This window comes from Vicugna pacos, chromosome 3, assembly GCF_048564905.1.
Source record: "Vicugna pacos chromosome 3, VicPac4, whole genome shotgun sequence".
NCBI classification, from domain to species: domain Eukaryota; kingdom Metazoa; phylum Chordata; class Mammalia; order Artiodactyla; family Camelidae; genus Vicugna; species Vicugna pacos.
The window spans coordinates 16,878,594-16,898,785 of record NC_132989.1 but is presented as its reverse complement, the minus strand read 5'-3'; the positions used below and the strand labels follow the sequence as shown (position 1 = coordinate 16,898,785).

The 20,192-nt window shown below is 39.5% G+C and overlaps 1 protein-coding gene across 8 annotated transcripts in view; it reads right to left on the bottom strand.

Moving 5' to 3' along the window:
- Nucleotides 1–1,580: 1,580 nt before the first annotated feature.
- The window catches only part of JAKMIP2 (janus kinase and microtubule interacting protein 2), a 187,104-nt gene continuing 168,492 nt past the window's right edge, over nucleotides 1,581–20,192 (bottom strand). For 7 of the 8 annotated variants that reach the window (XR_012067290.1, XR_012067291.1, XR_012067286.1 and 4 more), the window contains one exon: nucleotides 12,177–12,715. Coding sequence is in view for 1 of the 8 variants with exons in the window: in XM_006204477.4 (XP_006204539.1) it covers nucleotides 12,695–12,715 (21 nt within the window). In the remaining 7 variants the exon portion in view is untranslated. Of the gene's footprint in view, nucleotides 1,599–3,794; nucleotides 3,843–5,330; nucleotides 5,453–12,176; nucleotides 12,716–20,192 lie in introns of those variants that run through there. The other variant, XR_012067287.1, reaches the window with a different exon arrangement.

Below are 20,192 nucleotides of genomic sequence, written 5' to 3'. Positions count from 1 at the left end.
ATTTCCTTGTCACTCATGATGCTTTTTCCCTCAGGGCTGTCGACCAGGGCAGCTAGATAGTCTACTCAAAATGAATTTTCAGTTAATGGATTCTAATTCCTTAATAAATGGCCTTTCTCGGTAACTCCCTTTCATTTTGCCCAGGGACTTTCTGGAATATATTTTTTTTTAACTCCAAGGGGATGTCTGGGGCATGAGAGAGAGAGGCAGTGGGAGTGTCGGGAGGTAGAAGGAGCCACGGCATCTCGAGTGCCCTCTCTCTTCCCACTAAGCAGGCAGCGCCAACTGTCCACACTCAGCGTCAGCACTGCCTTGACTCCCCGAGTCCCATCTTTTTCTCTGTAGGTCCTGGGAAGTCAGCAGTGCCTTCTGTTGAGGCAGATCATGGGAACTGGGAAGAGAACCTTGCTTTCAACTTGAAAGGGGGTCACAAGGCCAAGGGAATCTCTGCAGATCACAGTGGATTCTCCAGCTTTGACACAGTGAAGCACTCTATCCGTTCATCCTTAGGCAACAAAGTGTGCTGTGTTTCCTGTTGCCCTTAGTTCATCACTTACAGATGGAAAAAAAGTCAAAACAAAACCCAAACTTTGCTATTCTGTCTCTCCCCTTGTCTAAGTACATTGCTCATTTAGCAGACGGCGTGGACTGTCACATGGACAGCCTAATCCAGGTGCTATGGGGGAGTATTAAATGTCCTCTCAAGGACTCACTCCCTGGAGACAAAGAGCACCCTGGCCGCTCAGTATAGTGGAAAGAGCACAAGCTTTCAAGTGACATGGGAGTTTAAATTCTAGCTTGGCCCCTTACTGGCCGAACCAACCCTGGACAAGTGACTAAACTTGTATGTGTAAGTTTCCTTCTTTGTAAATGAAAAGTTGTTAAAAGCATGAATGAATTACTGGGCCCCCACCCTATACCATGAATTTTAGGTATATTTTTACGCTGTTTCATTTTACTTTATTTAAATTTAATCCTTACCACAACCCTGCCAGACAAGCCGTATTATTTCCATTTTATGGATGGGAGAACTGAGCCTCAGAGACATTCATCAACTTGATTAAAGTCATAGAACAAATGGGGAACAGAACTAGGATTCAAAAGACTGCTCTGAAAAATTCTGACACTTGGTAGGGGTTCAGCCCCTGTTATGTTGTTCTTCATTTAATATATAATTTATTCTGTGTTAGCTATACTGGTAATTATACTAATATAATTATATATCATAATACATAGGATTATATACTGTACTATACAATGCATTAATTACGTAAATCAATTATATATATATTTTAAGTAACGGAACAGCAAAATGTAATGGAGCAGGATCCTGTGGTGCCTTCCAGGGTCAGACCTCTCCACCATATCCTCTGCAGGAGCTCCTCTCTGAAGTACCCAGATAATAGTATCTTATGTATATTTCCTGAGTTTTTCAGATACTAAAAGCCACCACCAAAGGGAAGAAATTAACTACTTGACGATCAAGTGACACACCCCCACCCCATTCCTTACCTGACCTTTGAATGTGCTTTGCTGAAACCCTTCGGGGAGTTTGGGATTTTCCTGGGCAAAAGCCCCTCCGTCCTCCTTGCTCTGCCCTGCAACAGAAAGAGAAAACCTTTCTCTGCTCCAAACTTCGATGTTTCAGTTTGTTTGGCCTCATGGTGAACTGGGCACATGAACTTGCATCCAGCAACAAAAACTTGGAGTCAGATGATCTAACCCACATTTTGGCTCTGCTATTTATTAATTCTGCCAACAGGCCAGTCATTTACACAAGTAATTCTCCTTCATACACAGGTATGAGTGAGGCATGGTAGCTGTTCAATAAATATTTGCTGAAGAATGACGAAGTAAACAAATGAATAAACAAATGAGGGAGTAATGTTTACAGTCTCTTCTGGGTCTTAAAAAGCGACTCTCCTTATGATGTACACAAATGCAGAATTCAATAGTTAATGCTCAAACAGCAAGTTAATTCTCAGTAGTCAGAGTCAGAGGTATCTGACCACAGTGGTTCCTTATACTGACCCCCTGTGGTGGCAAGGGGATACTGCAAGGGTTATTGCACTGGCTTCCCAGCTGTCCTGATGTTGGCATTTTATTTGCCCAGGATTTGCCCTGCCATTTGTTTGCCCTTCCTCTGCCGCCTATTAACCCTAGCCTGAGCAACAAGACTTTTGCTCGGTCCTCTACGTAAATTACTGCTTATTCATGTACACTGCAGTGCTCTGGCTGAATACGTTTTGCTTGGTTTTGTCAGAGAGTGCTAGGAGTCCGGAAGGATTGTGAAGGCTGGGATGTCTGGGGTAAGACGCATATTCTGTTCTTTCATAATTTATGGTCTTATATTCACCTTTGGCACTATATCCTTTGTGCTTATAAATGAACTGAAAGCATTACAAATAATAAAAATGTGATTTATGAAGCCTGCTGTTGATTAAGCCCTTGTTTATCAGCCACACATTAAAACTTTGGGTACCAATCCTGCTACAGATCTTCATTTAAGTCTCACGACAGCCCGACAAAGAAAAGTATCTTATTTATCCCACTTTACAAAAAGGAAAGAGTCTTCAAATGATTCAATTACTCAGTGACACACACCTAGTGAGAGAGAGGACTGGGACCCAGTCTGTCTGTCTGCTATACACATATTACCTCTCAAAAGAGTAGAAAGAACAGGATGTCAGAAAGAGAAAAGACCAGCTTAGTTGGAATTCGGCTTTACTTCCATCAGTAATTAAGAGAAAATTGAAGCCCCTTACTTGTTCTGAACTGTGCTTTCTCACAGCAGCCCTGATAGAACTGAGGAGACGCCAGCACTAAGAAGCAGGGGCCCTTTGTTAATTACAGAGTGACATATAAAATGCTGTTTATGGTTAGGAGTGACAGACTAATGGAATAAAATCTTATCTAGCCAATGTTTCGTACAAACAACAAGAAATTATTGCTGTTTCTCATTCTTGCACTTCTTAGGAGGTAAATATTTTTTAAGAACAATTTTTTTCTTTAAAAATTCCTTTAGGAAACATAATATGTTTTGGCAAAGATATTTAAAACATAACACTGTTATTTAAAAAAATTTTAAGTACTTCACATAGAGAAACTCTAGACACAGTAACAGACCTTCCCTTGTCTGTTCTGTGGGGAGGACTTGTTTGGAGGTGGAGAATTAGGGCGTCAGTGTGACGAACTGCCTTGACGCCTTTTGTCTGGCATCTTAGCGAGTCTGGAACATTTGGAGGCTCTGTAATTGGTCACTAAGTTTCCCTGAGCCTTTGTGTTTGCAAATGAATTTGCTGCTGGGGTAAAAACAACCCAGCTTCCTTGCAGTGAGGAGAGACTGAAAAAAAACAAGATGGTGAAAAATCGCGCCTGAAAAGTGGACAAGGCAGTGTTTCTGTTTAGATTATTGCTTTCATATGGAAGAGAAACACAAAACCAAGGGACACAAAACACCAAATAAAATCAACTTCAGATTTCTTTGAGCCGACCCTTGTTCCTGGACTGATAGACAAATGCTCCCCTCCTGTGGTCAGAGGGTAGAATACAGGGGAAGGGAGCGCTTCACCAGCAGGATAAGGTGAAGCCAGAGGGGAACGTGTTCGGGTTTTTTTTTTTCCCCGCAAGTTTTCTGAAAAGCTTTTGGTTTATGGACCAAAGTTATTGTTCATAAAATAAGATAACGAAAGGACGAAATTAAAAAAACCTTATATAATAATGAAACCAACCAACAAAAATCCAGAAACAACAACAAAATATATTTCCAAAAAAAAAAACCCAGCCCAGTTTACCTGTTTCCTGGAGCCTTCTTTTATCATCCAAAGAGAAGTGGTGCTTCTCTAAAAAGTAAAACAAATACAACAAAACAGAAATAGCCTCACAGATACGTAGAACACGCTCCTGGTTACCCACGGGGAGCGGGGTGGGGCGAGGGGAACGATGGGGAAAGGGATTGAGGGCCAATCACCAGATATAAAATAAGTAAGATACCAGGAGGTAATGTACAGCACAGAGAATATAGCCAATATTTTACAGTAACTTTAAATGGTGTATAATCTATAAAAACATTGTCACTGTGTTGTACACCTGAAACTAACATAATATTGTAAATCAACTGTATTTCAATTAAAAAAATGGAAAAAGGACTACCTCCACAGCCCAATATATAAACAGTAGAATTAGAATGATTTACTGAGACTCTGCTAGGTATTAGGAAATATGTTAGATGCTGAAGACGTGAAAGCTGAAAAAGGCATATTCTCTGCTCTCAAATGACTCAGATTTAATTGGAGGTATACTTGGGGCTGAAGGTAAGTAATTTTAATTACCTGGTAAATGCAAGATGGATACACAGAGTGCGTTGGGAGAACAAAGGATATTCTGCCCAACTCTTGCGGAAGACGATGGCTAAGCTGAATCTTCCAGTGTGACATTTATTGAGGACATAAACGGCCATGCTAAGGAGACAGTTTAAGCCTTATTTCCTAGAGCTGGGTCAGATAAAACAGCAGCCTTGTGTTGGCGGCAGTGTCTTATTACAGCCCGAAATCCCATGTTATGTGCTTAGCTCCATCAGCATTTAAGAGTTGATCCCAGGTAGTCATGGGAAAGCAGGAAGGAATTTTAAAGATGGGAAAAAGCTGATTTGCACGTTCAGTTAAGCTGCAACAACAAATGGGGTGTATTTAAAGAGAGTACACCTGAAAGCGGTTAATTTAAGTAGGAGGCTGCTTCGAAAGTTCAGGTGAGATGCTCTTAGTAGAAGTGATGGAGAATTGAAGACAGGTGGGAGACCTAAAACTTGTGAAGGATTGGACGTGGTGGGTGAGGGAAAAGCAGGAAAGAATTAAGCCCACGAATCTATCATAATTCCATGCAGCATCTCTCACCACGCAGGGGGAGCAGATCTGGAGTGAAAGATTAACTCAGGATACTTGGTGCTTTGTGGTGTCCCTGAGGCTTTTAACCATAGAATATTGATTTCTGTTTCATTGTTTCTGGGACTTCACTGCCTTGTCTTACTAGAAGTTCACTGAGTGCAAGGAACATATCTTGCCTCGATACTGCTTAGAATGACTTTTGAAAAAGCACTCTTTTGAAATTGTTAAAAATGGCATTCTCATAAAAATTAATGAGCATATGTCCAAGTTTTATGTACTTCATTAATTAAAGGAACCAGTAGAATGAGGTGATTTCAGGAAGGATGGGACCAAGTATGCTGAAGTGAAGGCAATAGGTTAGAAATCAAAGTGGTGAGTTTGTATTTAGAACAAAACCCTCATCTTTGAGTTTTTCTTTTTCTATCAAGAAGGGAAAAAAAGTCATACCTTATCAATTTTCTGCAAGCTAGCTTCTAACTTCACAGAGTTGCAAAACTTCTAGGCTCTCATCAATTGTTCCATTTTTCTCAGAGTCAAAAGCCTTTTCAATTGTCATATTGGAAACCACTCTGCAACGAAATTAAGAAAATACAAACTCATCATTTTGCTTTATTTCCAAGTTTTTAAATATTTTTACATAATTTCTTATAGCAGCTCTAAGAATATTTAATGTGCATTTTAAAAATATTTAATTTATAACCTGTGGCTTTACAAAAGTAGATTTGGGGTGATATAAATTTAAGGCAAAATTAAAGGCAAACAATAACATCAACAAAGAAAAAAGAAAATAGAAATAATTCATAACATGTCATAATTAAATTTTAGGTTTGTTCATACATTTCTAGGAAGTCAGGGCAAAATAATTTACATGGTAGATTATATATCTCTTAATATAAAGGAAGAAAAATCCAGTTCCTGAGGTGGTGGTTGTTTTATGTTTCCTCTTACTTCTTTTAAATTCTAAAAAAGGGTGTCACATGGAGCATCACGTAGGTGGTATAGACGTAATGGCCCTTGTTCTCAATGTTTTTATGGTAATTACAGGCACAGATTACCAATGCCTATTTGTTATAGAGCCTGTTGATCAATTCCAGTGACTTCATGTTTATATTTTGCATCTGCATGCAAAAATGTATCTGTTAAAAACATTTTTTACTGAAGTATATTTGATTTACAATGTTGTGTTAGTTTCAGCATAGTGTTCAGCATAAGGTGCTGCTATGAACAATGGAGTGGGTGCATGTATCTTTTCAAATTAGAGTTTTCTCCAGATATATGCCCAGGAGTGGGATTGCTGGATCATATGGCAACTCTATTTTTAGTTTTTGAAGAAATCCCCATACTATTTTCCATAGTGGCTACACCAATTTACATTCCTACCAATAATGTAGGAGGGTTCCCTTTTTCTCCACATCTTCTCCAGTATTTATTATATGTAGACTTTTTGATGATGGTCATTCTGACCAATGTAAGGTAATACCTCATTGTAGTTTTGATTTGCATTTCTGTAATAATTAGAGATATTGAGCATCTTTTCATGTGCCTGTTGGCCATCTGTATGTCTTCTTTGGAGAAATGTCTTATTAAGTCTTCTGCTCACCTTTTGATTGGGTTGTTTGTGTTTTTTTGTTGTTGTTGTTGTTATTGAGTTCTATGTGCTGTTTGTATATTCTGGAAATTAGGTCCTTGTTGGTCGCATCATTTGCAAGTATTTCTTCCCAGTCCATAGGTTGTCTTTTCACTTTGTTTATGGTTTCTTTTCATGTATACATGGCTTGTTTCCCACATTAACTGTAAACTCTTTGAGGGTAGACCCACACGTGCCAGGCCACAAGGATGAGCACACAATGGGTGCTCATGTAGCACATACTTGTTAACTTGTTACATCTAGTGGGTCTATAAGGTGGAGAAAAAAGGCAGGCAGATAAAGGAAAGGAAGCAATATCTAGAATAAGAATGGCAAATAGCTGGCAAGATTCTTTCCCAAGCCCTACTCAGAGCAGGCATGCTTATGACCATGGAGTGGATACCACCACCATTCAGAGTGGACAGATGAGAAGAAACCCATTTACCGTCCTTGTTGTGGAGTGTGTTCCCCACATCACGTGGATAGCCCTGATTTCCCTCACCTTGCTTTTCAAATGTAGGCTAAGAGTTGAGTTAAAACCAAACCCAACAAACACCTATGGACAATGCAAGGTAACGTTTTAAAAAATGCAATTTGTTTTATTTTTATATAAACTAAAACGCCAGTGCTCATTGATTCCTATATTAAATACATAAATTATAAAATAACCATTCATAAAACTTTACATACAGTAAGTTGATTCCAATCTCTACGGTAATACATACAGAACATGTACATACTCGGTGTACTTCAGAGGATCATTCTGGCGAAACTCAGTCCATTTGTATTGTTCTTCCATTAATAAACAAGCACTGAAGCAATATATGGAGTCATGCTGAGATGGAGAGAAAGAACCCCGACTGAGGCAGCTGATTGGATGAAAGCTCTGAGACATTGACCCTCTGGCTGCGTTAATACAGTAGACACCTGGGGAATTATATATTCCCGAACACTGGCTCTGTACTTGAGCCCCTGCAGAATTGGATTTTGAAGGCTGGAACATGCATGGACCCTTGTGGAATGGGATCTTTAGCTGGTAAAAATATGGGACTTCGGGCTAATATTAATACTGTAGGCTGTGTGAATGCTTTTGCTCTTTCCAGAAAACTACTGGCATCACTTGAAGTCTAGTTTATGAGCATGGGTAACTGGAAAACCAGTGGGTAATTCTTTACCTCAGTCAATGACAGGGAATAGTAGTAATGGACAGAAGGTGGAGGAAAGGAAGAAGAGGCTGGCAAGAAGGAGAGAGCTCAGACACCAGATGCTAAACAAAAACATGAGGTACCCAGCAGGATCAGAAAAACCCCTTCCTAAGTCCTGAATCCTAGGACCAAAGCACAGATTTAGGAAGAACTCACACCATCATGTTATGTACAGAATAAATATGTGTCTACACCTACATCACATATTTATAAAAGTGTTTGGATTTCGATCTGCCTCATTGTGGGAAGTCCTTATGGTTAAGGGGGGTGAATAGGCACATTTTGTGAGTTATCAGTCAAATAGGAGTGATGCTGTTATTAATGGATGCTGAGGACCTGCTCTTGGGAGATTGCATCACCCACACTTCACTAAATTTGTGGAGGCTTGACTGTAGGCAAAGCTGGACTCAAAGTTGCTTATCTATGCCACTCCCACTCTTCAGAACTTTGATATCCCAGGATGGAAATGTAAGCATGAGTCCAAAGACCTCAGTGCAAAAACACAAAGATAAAAAACAGGGAACTTCACCCAATCAACCACCTGTACCTCTAAACTTGACACATTAGGTTGAATATAGCAAATTTAAAGCCTCCTGTTTTTGCCACATTGTCCCTGGAAGTAGATCTCTAGTAATTCTGATTAAACATTGGACTTGGGACTCTCAACAATAGATTTATTCAGGAAGAACTAAATGGCCAAACTAAAGGCAGCAAAAGAATATGAATCCACCTGGTACTGAAATGGGATTATAGAGGATCAACTCCAGCTTCTACTATGTCTGAATCTTCCTGCCAATATACCTGAGAGTCAGCCTCAAGACAATATATTATATTAAAATGACAAGGCAGCTGAACAGAATGGAAGCTTTTCCCTCAAGACCTTGTGACCTACTTTCTTTTCTTTAGAAAGTAGAAGTCCACTTACAGAGACGCTTGGGCCCATCCTGGAAGCATTAACTCATGACATAAATAGTCATCTAAGATTCGCCTTGATTACTGATCTCTCAAGTTATACTGAACTTTTTCAAAATAGTAGATAAATATATACATATGCACACACATGTATATATATTCTGTGCCACTCTTTGACAGATCAAAAAATGCAGTTAAATATTTAAAAAATAAAATGTTTATGCTGCCCATATATTTGGGTATAACACACATGATCCAATTATTTAAACATCAACATAAAACTGATGCATATTATTTTTACAGTTTCTATGAAAACCTAGGCAGGTTCAAAAGACATGCTTCATTTTAAAACAATGAACTTGGAATTACATTGAAGACACTGAACATACAAATTACACAATGGGTTTATAGAAAAAGCTGACGACCAATAGGTAAAAAGGAACACATTTGCCAGAGATTATTTGAAATTGAAAACCACCAGAGTAAGTTGAAATAAGATACTGTAGCAAAAATCATTTGGCAAAACTTCACTTCTTCTAGCACTAGTGGAGAACATATGTCCTCTTTCTACTCCACTGATGACCCATGAACCGTCTATATGATCTCTCTCTTCCTGGAGAACCATGCCACCTATGGGAGCAGTTTTCTGTGAATGGAAGAAAACTCAAAGCAGAATTTATTCTTCCACCCCTAAAACCTTCGCTATTGGCAATAATTTCACTTACGTAACATAAGTTAAAAGGGATATATTTTCAGCAAATTCTAGTATTTCCTAAAACAAAACGTGGGTGGCATTAAAAAAAAAAGTCAGATGGTTTAAATTAGTAATAGATGCTTCCTAGTTTTATAGCCAAATATAGTCTTCTATTTCTTTCTCTTTTCTCATGAAAATTTTCCCATCCTGAATAGCTGTGCTATATTGGAGCTTTCATTGTATCTCAAACTATTTTTTAATATATTCAGTTATATTTATTTCTCAAGAGATGGAACTAACTCATGGACAAATATGTCAGGATAGTTAAGATGCAGAGATTAAAGCGGAAATTAATCTGTGGGGATTACCTGCTCTCTGTAACAAGTGAAGCCACAATAAAGCTCTCCATTATTAAGGAGACATTCTTTTTACTCTTGCTGAAAAGGCAAGGGAAGCATTCATTTAGATATGGTGCATTTCTGTGGATCCATGAGTGACTAGTACATACATGCACAGTTTTGCTAATGTTTTTTATAATCATGGAAATGGATAAGAGAGACGTACTTATCAAAATATTTAGCCACATCCAGTGATGTGTTGGGTATTATGAGTAAGACATGGTAAAAATAATCCCCTTTTAGCATAAACTCTTAAAGATATTTGCTAGATCTTAAGTAAAAATAGAGAATTCTGAATACCTTCCCCCATTCTTCCACATTTTTCCCTAAACACATTTAAAGTCGCTTGAGATGGTCATCCTCACTGACTGGCATTGCTCTTGTATAAGTTTGTGTATATGATACAATCAAATTTATAGCAGATAAGGTACATGATTAAGCCACATGATTTTTAGAAATGTTTCTGATCATTCAAGCCATAGTCAGTGCTTGGATATAAAATTTAACCTACAGTTTCTTGGTGGGGAAAGCAAGATGAAGAGAAGAAAAGTAGGTTTGGTGGAGCAGATGGAGTATGACTTTGTTCGGATGCACCCAACAATGGCTAATGGAAGAGAAGAGTAGTCTCAGGTATGGAAGAGTAATTTATCCTCTTCCTGATGTCCTAAGATTCGAAAAGGCTGGGTCAGACTGTAGTGGCACCCACGCTGAGACTGCCTGTCCAATGAATGTACTAGTCATACTTAATGGGGAACCTACCCAGCTCAAGAAAGAATCCCGCAGGATAGTTTTTTGGTGCAGTCCCAGTAGGTCACATCACCAGACCTTTCCCTAAAATGAAAGGGCTAATCAGATTAATTATGTGATACTCAGTTCACGCCAAGTCAACTTCAGGGCTAGCTCTCCTATGACAAAAATGGGGTTTTGTGTGATGGCATGCATGTGCAGTAAGGAGAGCTGGGAGATGCTTATCATTGAAATGACACATTCTTGTATTTTGTTCACTGGCATGAGATGATCTATTCACTATAGATTAGTAGAGATCTTGATTCTGGATTGCTCAGTCTTTATTGCTAGTAACGTCCGGGGTAGCTTGATGGCAAACCTTCAGTACCACAGTGCTTAGATTGAATCAAACTGAAGCACTATTTTCTTAGCCAGGGAACTCTTTTTCTCAACACGAGAAAGTCAAACCTAGCCATCATTATAGTTACTAAGCACTTTGTGCCACTTTAAGCACCTCTTGTTCCAGAATTGCAAAAAAAAAAAAAAACCTTTATGAAAAAGCATTTTAACCTCATTTTGCAGATGAGGAAACTGAGGCACAGAGAGGTGAAGTGACTGGGCCAAAGATACCTGGGTCAGCAGTAAATATTAAGAACAAAGAGTGGTTCCCCCCCACCCCCCACCCAGTTGTAGCTTTTCTTGTACATTCTTCAGTTATCCTTCTGGCTTTGAAGATGCCAGCGCTTAAAACTGCAGAGTAAGATAATGAACCCATGTAGGGAAGGATTTGTGTAGCATTTCATAGAAAGAGTTTCTGGCTCCCTACACACATTGTTACTGCATTGGAAAGCTAGGCCTGTAAATAAAACCTTGAGAATCTGAAAAATTGAGGCTGTTTTGTTATCTACAGTAAATGAGGCTAAAATTAGCTTTTCAGGAACATTTATTTGCTCTCAGAACTGAATCCAAGACTCAGTATTACATAACTTAGGAAGAGTACCAGTCTTCTAATTGTCTCTTGGTAGAAAATGACCTTATCTGTAACACAATGTAACTTTTATATAAAAAAGTAGAGCTATCTTGTCGCGGTCAGATCTCTGGGGAAAGAAAATCCTTATCAGTCTAAATGACGAGAGGTCAGAATGCTCTAAGCATATCAGGATACTTCTAAAAAATAATCATGATTTCATTTAATATTCACACCTCTGTGGCAAACTCAACTGTTGGTAGAAGTTTATCTCCTCTATTGTGTATCAAATCATATAACATGTTATTCGCAGGCAATTTTAAGCAGCCATTTGAAAACCAGTACTTTGGAAATGGAAACATTCAGAGATGCTCTCTGGCCCTAGGGTCGTCGGCATTCTAAACAGGACAACGTCAGGGAGCTTGTGATTCAGAGCAACGTCTTCTTAATCTTCAGTATGGACGAGATCAGTCTGTCGTCAGCGGCGGACCACAGGTGTGACAGGAGGCCAGGGGAGCATGAACATCTGCTTTTCTTCCTCATGTTGTGTTCGCCTGGGTCCTTCCCCTTGGTTGCCAGTCTGGCCGGGGTCACGGAGATCCACTTCTCATCAGTCCTGTGCGGAGCACCTTCCACAAGCTCCACCGTTTGCAGAAAAACACACCAGACACTGCTTTTCTTCCCACTCACGCTGCAGATGCCTCTGTTCCTGAGTTTTAAACAATAATAAAGACCGAAAAGCAAATCCCTGTAGTAAGAAACCAGACTTTTCAAATGAAACATTTTATTGTAAAGAGCTCCTCATAGGTATTCCTCGTGCTTCAACCCCCACCCACCCTTTTTTTTTTCTCCTTTTGATTTTTTAAAATGATGTTTATTTCAGGACTAGTGTTTCCGTGGGGTGTGGTGTTACATTAAAATGATCCCCCTGCACAGCAGGGGTAGAATGTTTCTTTGTAACTTTGGTTCCATGCCCAAGACACATCTTTGCTTGATCAGCTGAAAATGGTTCCATTGCTGAACTTTTTTCCTTCACACGATATATGTTTATAGTTCTCTCCTTCTGGTTTGACGTATACATGTTTCATTAAATGCAGCATATATTGTCGATTTTCAACAGGGTCGTGTAGGAACTGTCAAGTAAGAAACCTTGAATAATGGCTTTAAAACACACAGCTGTAGTCCTGGCCACAGGGTAGTTCTCAGCTTTTGATCTCCCTTTCACTGCTGTAAACATTTCTGCCATCTTGGAAGGTTTAGAAGCATTTGCTTTTCTGGGGTCTCATCCGTGTTTTCGGTTTTTCTGTAAAACAGAAGGAGAAAGTCTTTAATCATCACTGCTGTCAACAGCTGAAACAGAAAAAAACACAAATGATTTTTTTCTTTAAAGAAAAAACATTTTGTATTCTTTACCACCTCTTTGAACTGCATGATCTTGTGCAAGTTATATAAAGAAAGTCTCCAAGCTCAATTTCTTTAATTTAAAAGGAGAAACGAGAAGTATCTATTTCAAGGGTTGTTGCAACATAATGCTTGTAAAGCAGTGAACAGTTCCTGTCTCATACTAAGTGGCCTGAAATACTAGCAATTATCATGACTGCCCTTTTTTCTGGGGCTCACCATGCCCCCAAATATCAATTTAAGATGTTATTTTAAAAGCAGGTCTGTCTGTGCCTCTCAGCGACTTACTTTTATGTCACACTTCTTCCCCAACAAACGTTACTTAATGGCAGATGGTCTCTACCTCAAGGTCCTGACCTGAGGAGTCCTTGGGAATCCTGCCACCCAGATTTCCTGCTGGCCCCAGAGATACCCCTGAAAAGGTACTTCCCTGGGCTATGCCAGTCAGGACTCCTAGCCCTGTTCTTTTTTAAGTCCAAGCTTCTGGGTTTTCACTTGGGTTGAAGTTTAGGACATAACATTCTCTTCCAGTAAAAGCCAGAAAATGGCGCAGAGGACAAGTTATTATGTACTGCCTAAACATATGGCCTTGAGAGTCTGAACGACATGGGTGGAGAAAAATGGAATTTCCACTTTATGCCCGTGGACAAGTTATTTATCTTCACCAACCCTTAATTTCCCCATCTAAAAAGATACTAATTCTGTAGCAGGATTTTACTAGCACCCCAGAAGTGGTGACCAAGATCCAAAGTAGTGGGAAAGTAGACATGAACATAGTACCTTAAGGATGCTTCCAGTCCACCTTACGGAGGCAAATTTGAGATTCAAAGAAATTTCCGCCATAAGTGCAAGTCAGAAACATTTGGAGTTCATATTTGCAGAGCCACTCTGTCTACTCCCAAAGAGTAGATTTACTGAGATGAAAGAGTGATGGAGTCACAGAGGAGAACTAGTGGGAAAGAAGTACAATGGTTGGGATAAGAGTACACTGTGGTGGGGAACGGGGCGGGGGGGGGGTGACCAAAAGGCCTAGAGATTGGTGGTCCTGGCACAAAGGAGACTCGCATTCTACTGCTCAAACACAGAGCCATGCTCACCCGCTGCTCATCTTCCTTTGTCTATCTGGGCAGAGAACCTGAGAGGGGTGGCACGGCAGAGACAGGGGCAGTAACTTCCTTCCCAGCAAGAAGCTGTGGCTGGTACCATCAATGATGGGATCCAGAGTGGCAATGGAAGAGCTTGGGCCCCAGCCAGGCAGAGGATAGTGCAGTGAGTATGCCCTGCACAGCTTCTAAAGACCTCACATACACATTCCCACAAATGGCCAGTCTTTCATCACCTCTCACAGAAAATACATCAAGAGCTGGTCAGTAACAGCCAGAAACACAGCATCAGCCACCAGGGAGAGGGCCACAACCACTGCCCATGGAGGTGAGAGGCACGGATCACTTCCCTTTCTCCTCTTCCCTGCTCTGGGAAGAGCTGAACCTTGGAGAGGGCAGAGGAAGGGACCTCTTAGAGCCGGGTGGTGAACCACCTTCTTCACCACTGGGAATGAGGGAAGAAATGAGATGAAACACAGTCTGATACTGAAGTTAAATTAGGCTAGACTTTCAAGAAGTGGAAGAGACTAAAACACTGGGGAACCATCTAAGACTTGATTAAAGGATGAGAGAGGGAAATAAGCAAAAGCCTTGTTTTGCTAAAAATAGACTGCATTCAGCTTTACATCCACTGAGATGAGAGACCCAAAGAACCAGTCACAACTGTAAAACTCCCATAATCCCTGGTAAAGAAGAGAACTGACCTGAATAAAAGATGCATTAAGGTGTGTGTGTGTTTATATGTGCTCTCCCTCTCTCTCTTTAGATATACACACACATATATAGTGTGTTTTTATATATAAATACATAAGCAAAAAAGTTTTACTTGCAAACTTTCAATTTTTATAATCTGAGAGATAAATCCTAAATTCCACTTCAAAGCACACATGCATCATTTCTGCCTGTCATAGCTGAAGAAAAGCCCATCACTTGAGTAACACCATGCTGGTTTTAAAGAACAAATGGACTTATAGGCAGTCTCCCAGCATGTTCAATTTCTGCAAACTGAGTATCTGTAAAATGAACTATGAACACAGCAAAGCCGAACTTATTCAGACTGGCACTCTGAATAACGGAAGGGTTATCCAGTGAGTCCACCACAGATGACCCATTTTCAATCAGCTGAAGGTCAGTACCCTACAATTAAAACTGCACAGAATATAAATTCACCTTTGATTCAGAAGCCCTTCTGGATATTACAGAACCTCAGGGGTTCTTCTGAATAGGTTGCTTAACAGCACTGATCTTTAAGTTTCCTCCTCTGCAAACAGTGATTGCAGCCATCACTTCTGAGAGTTTACTACACGCCACTAGACACCAAGTCAACGAATGTGGTGATGTCACCTCTGACTATGATCCTAGTATCCAAGTGCCTGCCATATTGCCTGGTTCACAGAGGATACTTAGCAAGCAGATGTTGAGATCAATTGATAGGCTACTTAACATTCACTGTTCTTCAGGGTTTTCTAACTGCTGGAAGGTGGTTTAGATCCTTTATGGACCACAAAATTAGAGGCATATTGATTAACAAACTGTAGCTACAAACTTTTGGTCAACTCATCTTCGACAAAGGAGGCAAGAACATAAAATGGAATAAAGACAGTCTCTTCAAGAAATGGTGTTAGGAAAACTGGACAGCAGCATGTAAAACAATGAAGCTAGAACACACCCTTACACCATATACAAAAATCAACTCAAAATGGATCAAAGACTTAAACATAAGACAAGATACAATAAACCTCCTAGAGGAAAACAGAGGCAAAACATTATCTGACATACATCTCAAAAATTTTCTCCTAGAAGAAATAAAAGCAAGAATAAACAAATGGGACCTAATGAAACTTACAAGCTTCTGTACAGCAAAGGAAACCATAATTAAAACAAAGACAACCTACGGAATGGGAGAAAATTTTTGCAAATGAAACCAACAAAGGCTTGATCTCCAGAATATATAAGCAGCTCATACGACTCAAAAAGAAATAAATAAACAACCCAATCCAAAAATGGGCAGAAGACCTAAACAAGCAATTCTCCAAGGAAGACATACAAATGATCAATAGACACATGAAAAAATGCTCAATATCACTAATTATCAGAGAAATGCAAATCAAAACTACAATGAGGCATCACCTCACACCAGTCAGAATGGCCGTCATTCAAAAATCCACAAATGACAAATGCTGGAGAGGCTGTGGAGAAAGGGGAACCCTCCTACACTGCTGGTGGGAATGCAGTTTGGTGCAGCCACTGTGGAAAACAGTGTGGAAATTCCTCAAAAGACTAGGAATAGACTTATTGTATGACCCAGGAATACCACTCCTAGGCTTATATCCAGAAGGAACCCTACTTCAGGATGACACCTGCACCCCAATGTTCATAGCAGCACTATTTACAATACCCAAAACATGGAAACAGCCTAAATGTCCATCAACAGGTGACTGGATAAAGAAGATGTGGTATATTTATACAATGGAATACTACTCAGCCATAAAAACCGACAACATAACGCCATTTGCAGCAACATGGATGCTCCTGGAGAATGTCATTCTAAGTGAAGTAAGCCAGAAGGAGAAAGAAAAATACCATATGAGATCGCTCATATGTGGAATCTAAAAAACAAAAACAAAACCAAACAAAAAAAACACAAAGCATAAATACAGGACAGAAATAGACTCATAGACATAGAATACAGACTTGTGGTTGCCAGTGGGGCGGAGGGTGGGAAGGAATACACTGGGATTTCAAAATTGTAGAATGGATGGACAGGATTATACTGTATAGCACAGGGAATCACAGAGGAAAAATGTGATAATGAGTGTGTATGTGTCCATGTATGACTGAAAAATTGTGCTGAACACTAGAATTTGACACAACATTGTAAAATGATTATAAATCAATAAAAAATGTTAAAAAAAAAACAAAAAGCCCCCGAACTGTAGCTAACCCCTGTTCTCTAGTCATCACAAATAACCCAAAATCATGAACAGTAGTCCCTTCTTCTTCCTGATTTCCATCCATGCTTTTCATGGTAAAGGACACCACCATCCAACCACTTATACCACCCAGGACCCTAAGGGCTTTTCCCAACACCTTTCAATCTATCAGTCTTTATATACAATTTATTGTAAAGTATTCGATAAATGGTAGCTGGTATTATTACTTCCATTTCACAGATGAGGAAGCTGATACTGAGGGTTGTTAGATAATTGGTCTATGAGAATCCTAGTGAAAAAGACAAATAATATGGAATGAAACTTACCTGAAGCCAGAGCACCAAGGGAGGCTTCCCTGCGTCCCTAATTTTACACTGAGATGGGAAAGACAAATGGACATTAACTAGTTGACGGTGCTGTGTGAAACGGGGTCCAGGTAGACGAGAGCACATCTCCGAATGCATTATCTAAAACAAATGCTTGGTGCGTCCGAGGAACTCGGCTTTTAATGATCCTTTTTATGAGCCAGGGATGATGCTGGTTACTTTACTTATATAATATCACTTAATCATTAGAAAAACAGTAGATGCTATGACTTGGTAATTTTTTATATTGGGAAATTAATGTTTTGAGAGGTATAATAGTATCTATTCTGCAGGGTTGTTTAAGTATTACATAAAATAATGGACACCAAATGTGCTTTTTCAGTTATAAAACAAGATGTCCTTTTCTATTGTAATATCATCACTATCATTAAAAAAGTATTTATTGTCAGTTATCTGCTAGACACTGTCTTGGCATTTGGGGTACAAGAGTGGAGAAAGCATGTAAGGTCTCTGCCCTCATGAATTTTATATGCAATGAAGGAGAGATATAGTAATTAAAAAAACAAAAAGGAAACCCCGCAATGCATATAAAATTTGACCAGAAGTGAAATCTAGGAAGACTCTCCTGAGGGAATCACAAATGAGCTGAGATCTGGGGGATGAGCGAACAGGTGTTTATTAGATAAAGCAGGAGGGAAAGTTTAGTTGTCCCTCTGTATCCATGGGGGCACGGGCGATTGATTCCAGGACCCCTTACCAAAACCCGAGGATGTCCAAGTCTCTTACAGAAAATGGTCAGCTGTTTGCATATAGCCTACTCACATTCTCCCGTATATTCTAAGTCATCTCTAGATGACATAATACAATGGAAATGCTATGTAAATAGTTGCCTGCATGTGGCAAATTCAAGTTTTGCTGTTTGAAACTTTACGGAATTTTTCCCCAAATATTTTCTATCTACCTTTGGTTGAATCCAAGGATGTGGAACCCGTGGATACAGAGGGCTGACTGTATTCTGTGCACAAGGACTGCGTGTGCAGACCCCTGTGGGAGGCAGGGGGAGTATGGCTCCTCATGGCAGATCCTGGAGCAACAGGAAACCTGAGAGGCTGTTTGCAGTTTGACCAGACAGGCTTTGTTGGCCACATTAAGGAACTGCGATTTGACCCTAAAGGTGCTGCCTTCTCAAGGAAGGGGGCCTGATTAGATTTGTGTTTCCTAAAATTTGCTTGGGCTGCTGTGTGAAGAATGAGTTATAAGAGTGTCTGAGGGGAAGTACTGACTCCAGAAAGTAAGGTGTCCCCACGATGGTGCTAGGGAAGAATATATTTGTGAATATATTCTTTACTCTGTTCATTCATTCTTTAAGTTATTCTCCAAATGACAGATAAAGAATAGAGTGGATAGTTATCTTGGTATTACATTGTTATGTTATCCAGGGCTCTGCTCTAACATGTCACAAATCTGCTTTCACATTCATTTACCCAGGTATTTATTTATTCATCCACCCATACTTCAGTCCATCAACTTAAAATTTACTCAGCACCTAGTATATATGAGGCACTGTTACAGACTCCAAAGATACAATATACGACTAGATAAAGGCTAATGGATATATTTACACAAAGGAAGGGCCGATTAATTAGCATAAAATGATGCATCAAATGGACTTTTTTTTTTAACCGATATAAAAGAATAGGAGCAAAATTCTCTTAAAGAACGCATACTGCAGAGATTGGTCATAAAGCCATTAACCCATAGGTCACCTACAGATAGGTATTAGTGGAAAGACGGATCAAAAAAAATGTAAATGTAATAAGAAATAAACATTTGTCTATTTTAATGGAGAATTTGTGACTAGTCACTGTGGCTGTTTTCATAATACAGCATTTGTGACTGATCCCTTTTGGGGGATCAGAACAATAATACAGTATTAGGTACCTTTTAACATGGTTTATAGTTACTAGGTAGGAAGTGAAAATATTGAGCTGGCCAGTTCAAGAATTCATGGCTGACACTAGAGAAGTATCATCAAAAATGAAATAGTACATGGATGCAGAATCATGATCACCTGTTATCTGCCTGGTCTTCCCAACTTCAAAATGACCAGAGCGGCTGTGGTGTTCTGCACTGATCCAACCCTCCTCAGAAGAGGAGGATTTTCAGTGGGTCACTGTAACCTGGACATAACAGCTAAAACTGCTGATAGCTATTTCTGTACTCTTTTCATTCTCCTCTTTCCTTTGTCTTCCTCGGTAGATGTCTAACATGGAAGAATTAGTGCTACACAATTTATTAGCATAAAAGTACAGAATGCATAGAGGAAAGGGACATGTGAAGGAAATCAAGAGGTACAAACTTCCAGTTGCAAAATAGATGAGTCATGGGCATGAAATGTACACTGTGGGGAGTACAGTCAATAACTATGTAGCATCTTTGTGCCACCACAGATCGGAGTGTAACTAGACTTATCTTAGTGATCATTTTGAAGTGAACAGAAATATTGATCACTAGGTTGTGTAACAGGAACTAACATAATGTAGGTCAATTAGACTTCAAAACCAACCAACTAAACAAACAAACTCATAGAAAACCACAACCACCAGGTTGTGGTTACCTGAGGCAAGGGGTTGAGGGGGAAGGTACTGGATGAATGCAGTCAAAAGGTACAAACTTCCAGTTATAAGATAAATAAGTACTGGGGATGTAACTTACAACATGATAAATATAATTAACACAGCTGTATACTATATATAAAAGTTGTTAAGAGAGTAAATCCTAAGAGTTCTCAGCACAAGAAACAAAATTCTTTCTATTTCTTGAATTTTGTATCTATAGATGATAGATGTTCACTAAATTTATTGTGATAATCATTTCGTGATGTATGTAGGTCAAATCATCATGCTGTACCCCTTAAAGTCACACGGTGCTGAATGTCAATCATATCTCAATAAAACTGGAAGAAAAAGATGAATGCATGGGCAGATGGTATCTCTTGCAACTTCCTGGGGTTCCCC